At 39.7% G+C, this 8,437-nt stretch overlaps 2 protein-coding genes across 2 annotated transcripts in view; one reads left to right on the top strand and one right to left on the bottom strand.

Moving 5' to 3' along the window:
• Positions 1-8,437, bottom strand: part of LOC101585165 (trace amine-associated receptor 7b-like) — a 148,509-nt gene that overhangs the window by 66,002 nt on the left and 74,070 nt on the right. The gene's annotated exons all lie outside the window — the stretch shown is intronic.
• On the top strand, positions 4,829-5,860 carry LOC101584004 (trace amine-associated receptor 7a-like). Its single transcript, XM_004630317.1, has one exon. It carries the CDS (start codon positions 4,829-4,831, stop codon positions 5,858-5,860), a length of 1,032 nt encoding a protein of 343 aa, XP_004630374.1.

Here is an 8,437-nt window from a genome sequence, read left to right as displayed (position 1 = left end):
TCCTCTCCTCTCCTCCTTCCTTCCTTCCTTCCTTCCTTCCTTCCTTCCTTCCTTCCTTCCTTTCCTTCTTTCTTCTATCTAGCTATACTTATTTCTTTCCTTCTTTTTTGTTTCTTTTGAGTGAGTGGCACCACAAGATTTCACCATGCAGTCCAGGTTGGCCTTGAACTCATTGATTATACTGCCACAGCCAACCAAGTCCTGGGATCACAGGCATTGATCATCACACTCTCATCAAGTGTTTCTTAATAGAACAATCATTAGGAACAGAAATTTGAGAGTGAATGAGAAAAGGGGGATAAGAAGCATGTCTCTAGAAAATAAATCTAACATTAATTTGTGGCAGTTTCAATTAGCGGAGAGTCTTAGGATGTGACCTGAAAACTTTCTGTCTAGAAGTCAGAGAAAATCCACAGCCTTCTCAGCTGCCTCATACTGTGGATATCTGAACTCCAGGCAGACTGAATCCTATACAGAGGGTCCTGACAATGACCTGGTAGAGACAGGTCCTGAGGACAATGGCTGAGAGTGACGATGGTGTCTCTTCTGGTGTCAACACTACTTTCAGGCTTTCAGAGAATTGTTGAGAGGGTTTGCAGGATTTCTAGGCAGTGTTTCTTTTACATAAAGGAAAATTAAAAACAAACAAGAGCAAAGTGAGATGTTCAGGATTACTTTTTGCTGGAAAAGGAATTAGAGAGTCACAGATTGTATCTTTCCTGGCCCCAGGCCTTGAGCTCACAATTCTTTTACAATACACTCTTTGCCTAGCTATAAAAAGGAGGCTGAGGACAAAAAAATCAGCACTAGACTTGAGGCTGGAGCACAAGCATCCTGGAAGGAGACTCAGTTCTCAGCAAGGCTGGGAGGAGCACCTCCCTTTGTCATACTGGATAGAGGTGCTGTTCTGTCTGCTCCTTAGAATTAAAGTAATGCATTGGGTAGTGTAAGACCCTAAAAATGAGCATCTAGTGCCTCTAATGGGGAACCCAGGACATTCTCTGGAGAAATAAGAGAAAAGGAATAAACTCAAAATTTTCTCAACTTATTTTATGTACATGGTAGAAAGCAACCCGACAGGTGAATTTAAGTGACTATAGAAAATTAATTGCACTTAGAGCAAATTGAAGAGTGTGTGTGTTAAACTTCTACCTGTCACCAAATATATTTTTATTTTCTTCCTTTTCATACACTGACCCCTGCATGAATCCAACTGCCTGGAAAGGTACACAGAGAGGTGCTCAGCCTTATCCTAGAGAACATATCTCATGCTGCCCCATACAAGATTCCTGTGTGACCCCCCAACTCAAGACTTTGTCACCCAGGTGATCCCTAGACCTCATCTTCAGTGCTCGGCATAGGTTGGCCTTTATTTCTGGATACCCTCTTCCTCTTTCACCTTTGATTTCTCTTCTCAACCCACCAGACACAATGTATTTCTAAGATTTAATTTCTTCGAACATTTTATTAAAATACAAGTGATTAATCATCAGTGGTGGGAGACAGACTTAGTTTGTTTCCTCTATGAGGGGAATCAAAGACATAATTCCAGAGGAGGAGCTCATTCAGGAGAAAAAAGGAAAAAGGAACACACGTGGGGAGAGTGAGATGTGGAAGGAAAAGTGGCCAGTGTGAGGCACCGTAGCAGCATGGAGAGGATCCTATGGCAGCGGACTGACAGCTACTATAAGCACAGAGTTACCCCATCTCATTGGGAACAGAGCTACAGGATTTCCATGCCAGTTCATGCCATTCATTGGTTAGGGTCAAAGCCAAGATGATCAGCTCAGCACATGTCAGCACCCACACCATGGGCTATAAGGAGGGTTCCAGGTGTAAGGGCCCTTGGGAAAAGAACTATGTGTGTCATTTGAGGTCAGCTGGCATGCCACAGTACAGCAGGAAGAGCAAAGGTAGGAGACTGTCCAGTGCTAGTGCTGAAGCTTCTGTCAGCAGAGCCCTGGGGCTATAGGCCCGTGTGAACTGCATTGACCTGGCTCCCTCCAGACCATGGGCACAGAAGCACAGTGAGCTAACAGAGAGTACCAGGAGTTAGAACAGCAGAAATGACCAAAGAGTCAGAGCATGGATGACACTGGAAATGAGGAACATGAAGATTCTGTGTTACTGGGTTTCTTATGCTTGCGTCTTCTAGGTCCATCCTATTCAAGTACCCAGAATTGTTCTAGTAAGCCACCTGCCATTGCTCAGTCTTTTTTCTGGTCCTTGTTATGCTTGTGAGGAGCAAAGAGAACCAGAATAGGAAAATCTTTGCTGCTTGACTTGTTTCTCCTGGAGGGAGTGGGGACAGGTACAGTGTACAGCCCATGTCTGGTTATTGGTCCTTATACCCTGAGCTTGGAAGAAGCATGGAGGAGTGATGCACAGCTCAAGATAAGAGAATGTAGAGCAACACGAATGACACAGTTCCAACCTGGAGCTACATGGCATTAGAGAAAGGGCAGAGTCAGAAGTGGTCTCTTCTCCTGATTGCTATGGCTTTAGTCATTGTTAGGATCTGTTCAAATGATGAAGATGCCCACAAGTTTTCTTTACCTACACTTTCCCATTTTCTTTAGCTAATTATTCAGAAAAATTCACTCTAGAAATTTGTGTCACTTTTAACTGTATATAAATCTGGAGGGTTTTTTTTTTTTTATTTTAGTACAGGGTCTACAAGATCTCACTGTGTTGATTGGACTACTAGTGATCCACCTGTGTACAGCTTCCAAGAGCTGGGATTACATGCGCACACCACCTCACCCAGTCTGAATCATGGCATCAACGCATCCCAGGAGTAGGGCCAGCATGCAGGCTGGGGAACGAACCCCAGCCTCTGTGTGTGCCTAAGCAGATGCTTTAATCCATGGAGCATCTTTTACAGGGTTATCTTTTGCAGGGTTAAACTGACTCATGAGATGAGATCTAGTTGCAGAAGCAAAACACATAAATCCCCCTAATTTCAAACACTAAAGTTGCAAAATTTCACAAGAGTACTGAGTAAGAATCACAGGTATACTGTATAGAAGAACCACTATGTGAGATTACACATGAATCACCACCAAATAGAAAATATTAAAAGTATACCAAGTAGGCTACAGTGACTAAACAGAATGATTTGTTTGCAAGTTACTTTATCTAGTATCCAGCATTAAAACTGAGTTCTTTTCAGAAGGAAATTACATGTAAACTTTTAAAAGCTGGCCTTAAAATATGTCCAGAACTCATTCATCAGGAAAATCTTAAAGTCTGAGATGAGTCCTGTCCTAGAGTTCTAGGAGGCAAGGGAAATGTGTCAAAGGCAAGGTACAGTCACATGTTAGGATCTCTGCAGATTCCAATTCTGTAGATTCTTAATACATTTCATCTGCGGTATTTCCAACAAGAACTAATAAAAACGGGGCCTGCCCATTAGCTCAGTTGTTTGTTTTTGTTTTTGTTTTTCTTTTTTTTGCACAACTGGGGATTGAACTCAAGCTTTTGTGCTTGCCAGGCAAGTGCTTATTTTACTGAGCCATCTCCCCAGCATAGCTCAGTTGTTTAAGTGCCTACTTAAGCATAGCAGTCAGCCTCATGCTTTTGTGGTTTGATCCCCAGATCCTCATGCTTTACTATACCTGCCTGTAAGGCATCTTGAGCCAGCGCCCCCCCCCAAAAAAAATCCTTTTAAGAATTAATAAAAACAAACAAAACAAAAGGTCTTTAAAGGGACAAACTTTATTTTTACTTACATTACCATGTGGGAGTCCATGAAGAGAATGCCTTATAATCTGCTCCCATAGTTTACTAAATCAGAACTGTAGACTGAATGCCAGCACGATTTTAGATACTGTGACATCAGTCACTCCTTTAACACAAAACAATTCAGAAAGGGTAAAGCACTTAACTGAATGACAGTTATGGACACTCATTGCAAAAGTTACTGATAAGCTTTTTTCACAAAAAAAGAACAAGCAATATGGCTTCCAAATTTTGAACAAAGACTTCTCAAAATAGCTATTATTTCCGTTACTGTTTATCTGAATATTAAATGCAGTCAGGAACTTAGAAGAGCATAAATTTGCTTTTTACATAAGTGCAATAGTTTTGTACAAGGTCCTCAGTAGTCACATCTTGCACTATGGGGACTCAATTTTACAAGCTTCGCTGACCTGCGATCATCAAGCCACTTTCCTGAGGGAAACAGCCTTTGGGGCATTGCCTTATATTTGCTTAATTAGGATAAGAACCCTACTAAAAGACAGCAATCAAACACACATTATATAATGGCCCCTTTCTTAAGAACAAACACTGCTCACCTGTGAAAAAGCAGGTAATCAACAAAATATTTTTAAAATAAACATATACAGCATTGTACTTGGTATTGAGTGTAGATTAGCTCTGTATTGTGAAGGAAATAATTTTATCAGGAAAGAACATTAACTGGTTGTTAGATATGGAGATAAGGTAGGAATGGAAAGGAAAAGAACTTACAATTACTGTGTATTTCATATTTTTTGAAGATTTATCTAAAAAGGAATTATACACTCCGCCAAGGAACAAGACCGCCTTTTCATTTTTTTTTTTTTTTTACTTTTTTAAAAATTATGTAAGTTTATTTTTTTAAGCTTTTTAAAATTTTTTTTATTTATTTATGTGCGTGTGTGTGTGTGTGTGTGTGTGTGTGTGGCCAGCTCAGCCCACCAGGGCGTGAGGCTGTCTGGCGTGTGGTGCTGGGGGATTGAACCGCGGTCCCTGTGCTTTGCTAAGCTTGTTCTGAGTAGGTGCTTTAGACCACTGAGCCATCTCAGCAACCCAAGACCCCCTTTTCAGATGTGGAAAGAGAATCATGACTGGTGACCTGACCCCTCCTCCACCTGTCCAGCTCTGCTACGAAAATGTGAACGGATCCTGCGTCAAAGCTCCCTACTCCCCGGGCCCCCGCCTGCTGCTCTACCTGCTCTTTGGCTCTGGCGCTGCGCTGGCTGTCTTGGGAAACCTGCTGGTGATGACTTCCATCCTCCACTTCAAGCAGCTCCACTCTCCAGCCAACTTGCTGATCGCCTCTCTGGCCTGCGCTGACTTCTTGGTGGGGACGACGGTGATGCCCTTCAGCATGGTCAGGTCTGTGGAGAGCTGCTGGTACTTTGGGGACAGTTTCTGTAAATTTCACACTTCTTTCGATGGCTCTTTCTGCTACTGCTCTATCTTCCACTTGAGTTTTATCTCCATTGACAGATACATCGCTGTCACGGACCCGCTGGTCTATCCCACCCGGTTCAGTGTGTCCGTGTCTTGCATGTGTGTTGCCTCCTCCTGGGTGCTTTCTGTTATCTATAGCTTTTCTGTTTTTTACACAGAGGCGAGTACAAAGGGGCTGGAGGACCTAGTGAGTGCCCTCTCCTGTGTGGGGGGCTGCCAGATGGCAGTAAATCAAAGCTGGGTCTTGATCAATTTTCTATTATTTTTCATCCCTATGCTTCTGATGACAACAGTTTACTCCAAGATCTTCCTGATAGCCAAGCAACAGGCTAGGAAAATTGAAAGTCAGAGCAATAAGACTGCAAAATCCTCAGACAGCTACAAGGACAGGGTGGCCAGGAGGGAGAGGAAAGCAGCAACGACCCTGGGGGTCGCAGTGATAGCTTTTCTGATCTCATGGTTGCCTTACTTCATTGATTCTGTCATCGATGCCTTCCTGGGATTCATCACACCCACGTATGTGTATGAAATACTAGTGTGGATCGCTTACTACAACTCAGCCCTGAATCCCTTGATCTATGCTTTCTTTTATCCTTGGTTTCGAAAAGCCATCAAATTAATTGTTACAGCCAAAGTGTTAAGACAGAATTCTTCTACAACTAACTTGTTTCTTGAGTAGGTTCTTTTTTTAGATTGGTGGGAATTTAAAAGAAGTTCACAGCACACACTACAGAGTGAAGTACAGTTAAAGATCTCTTATTGTAAAATAACTGAATTATACTGGAACATTGGCCCAAGTCAAATCCAGCTTAAATTCTGATGCAACATTCCTTAGTGAATATATCATTAAAACCAAATTTAATGGGAGCAGCATGGCCTGGGGCCAACTTCAACATTTTTCACTGTGATTTTAGATTTCTCAGGTTTCTCTGAGCTTCCTTTTATTCCAGGTATATGACCATTTCCTCATAGTACTCCTGAGAATATTTAATAAAAGTACTCACATGTAAGATCCACTGAAGAATGCTTTCAAATTCTGAATCTTGCTGTTCCTTATCTTCTATAGTCTTAATTGCTGGATATGTATCATGTCTCTTATTATTTTCTTAGTAAAATGTATATTCACTAAAAGAACTTTAAAAGGCTCCATTGCCTGGTATGTTTCATGCTTAGACACAAATTCCATTGCTTAATACCAAAACAAACATTGATGCCATAAATAGAAATATTCATCTATTCAGAATAGGTTATTTTGCTGGTAAGTCAGAAGCTTTACAAATTCATATATATTTATTTAATTTATTTATTGCGGAACTGGGGATTGAACTCAGGCCCTTGAGCTTGCCAGGCAAGCAGGTATTCCACTGAGCTATCTGCCCATCCCCAATATATATTTAAATAAGGGATTTTTAGGATTCTTTTTTGAAATGTAACCTCATTTGAGATTTATTTTTATTTTTATTTTTTTATTTTAGGGAAGGGTCTACAGGGTGTTCAAGGTCTCACTACTGGATTGGATTCATAGTGATCCGCCTGTTCACAGCCTCCCAACGCCTGGGAGCACAGGCCCGCGCCACCATGCCCAGTTTCAATTGCAGCATGCCCTGGGGTCACGGCTGGCACTGCAGGCCCGGGAGTCAAACTATCAGCCCCTGGGCCTTTAATCTGATGAGCTATTTGGCTGGCCCTACTTGAGATTATTGATCATTTAATTTTTGAATTGTTCCAAACATTTAGACTTGTTGTCAATGGTATATATGAAAATATAACTGTAAAACATATTCAAAGAGAGAAAGAACACTGAAATAATACAAAGCTAATATCAATGATACAAAATACATTTTATTAGAATACCCAAATTGAAGGGTTGGGGATATAGCTCATTGGCAGAAATGCCTTCCTGGCAAGCACAAAGTCCTGAGTTCAATCCTTGGTCAAAAAAAAAAAAAAAAAAATTGATGACTAAAAGTAAAAAGAACATTAAATTAGTTTTAAAATACACAAGAGATTAAATAAGCCTGGTAATTAAAGGTGAATTTCTCTTAATATTAAAATTATAAATCTATATGTCCTATGAAGTATGTGATTAGCTTACTGTTTCTCTTCTAGATTAGCTTATCTCATGTTACATTTTAAAACTCAGAGCATCATATATTTGCGGAAGGAAAAAGTTATTTTTTGCTATGTTCTCTAATTTGTATTTAATCACACATCAATATTATTTATTATTAGCACATAAGTTCCTCTATTATTAAACAATTGCTTTGAATTGCTAAACCTTTCTTGTGATCTTGTATTATTTCTGACTTTACTTTGTGAGAAACTTTCTCTTTGTATGTGATTTGCATGTAGTTAAATGCACCTAAGACGCCTGTCACTTGCTCACAGTCCTTTAGTTCCCCTGCAGAACACCATCGATTTAGTTTGATTCTCTGGGTTATAGTTAAGAGCAACTTTCTCAGGGAAAAATCATGCAAGTATGTATACAGGATGGCTGAGGTGTTTGAACTACTAATTCAATCAGTTTTTGGAAAAAGCAATTAATGTTTAAATTTTTCACTTTGATTAACTTGATATGCTAAGATCTGTAATCTGAGCAACTGCATCAAAGATAGTAATGTGCAATGCAAAAAACAGGTGAATATCTCTCACCTTTTTCTTCTAAATGTGTACTGTTTCTAATATCTTGTCAATTATGATTATATTCTCTTTAAAACAAATTTAAAAAATAAAAAGTAAAAAGTACAGGAAAAAATTAAGGATTGAAAACAAGCATTAATGTTCAATTATTTTTCCAATCTTGAGCACCTGCATCTGTTAATCTGAGCAACAGATCTGACAATCAAAATATGCAATATATCAATCATTGTTAATTTACTGCTTTGGTTTTGAAGATCTAGACCATATGTTTTGTGTATGTTACTCTGTTTCTGTCTTTGTGTTTGCTATTGGTTTTTGCTATTGCTTTTGTTTTTACTCTTTAAAATACAATAAATTTTAAAAATAGTAACTTTCTGAATAAAATTAATAAAAAACAACATATAAAGATGCATTCAGTATATCCAATATTCTTTTTATATATTTCTTTTCCTGGCGTAATGATGTGATTTCTCCAAGAAGATAAGTAAAATATAAATTTTTAATCCCATTCTGCTGGGGGCCTGCCCCTTAGCTCAGCTCTTTAAGTGGCTGCTTTAACAAAGCAGTCAGGCTCAGGTTGCTGTGGTTCGATCCCCACAACTCAAGCCAGCCAAAC

This window comes from Octodon degus, unplaced genomic scaffold (genome assembly GCF_000260255.1).
Source record: "Octodon degus isolate 3935 unplaced genomic scaffold, OctDeg1.0 scaffold00034, whole genome shotgun sequence".
Classification (NCBI taxonomy): Eukaryota; Metazoa; Chordata; class Mammalia; order Rodentia; family Octodontidae; genus Octodon; species Octodon degus.
The sequence above is the reverse complement of the archived record's forward strand: the minus strand, read 5'-3'. Positions and strand labels throughout refer to the sequence as shown.

What these genes read in the sequence shown, in the direction of transcription:
- LOC101584004 (XM_004630317.1), top strand. Translation starts at nt 4,829, where the DNA reads ATGACTGGTGACCTGACCCCTCCTCCACCTGTCCAGCTCTGCTACGAA.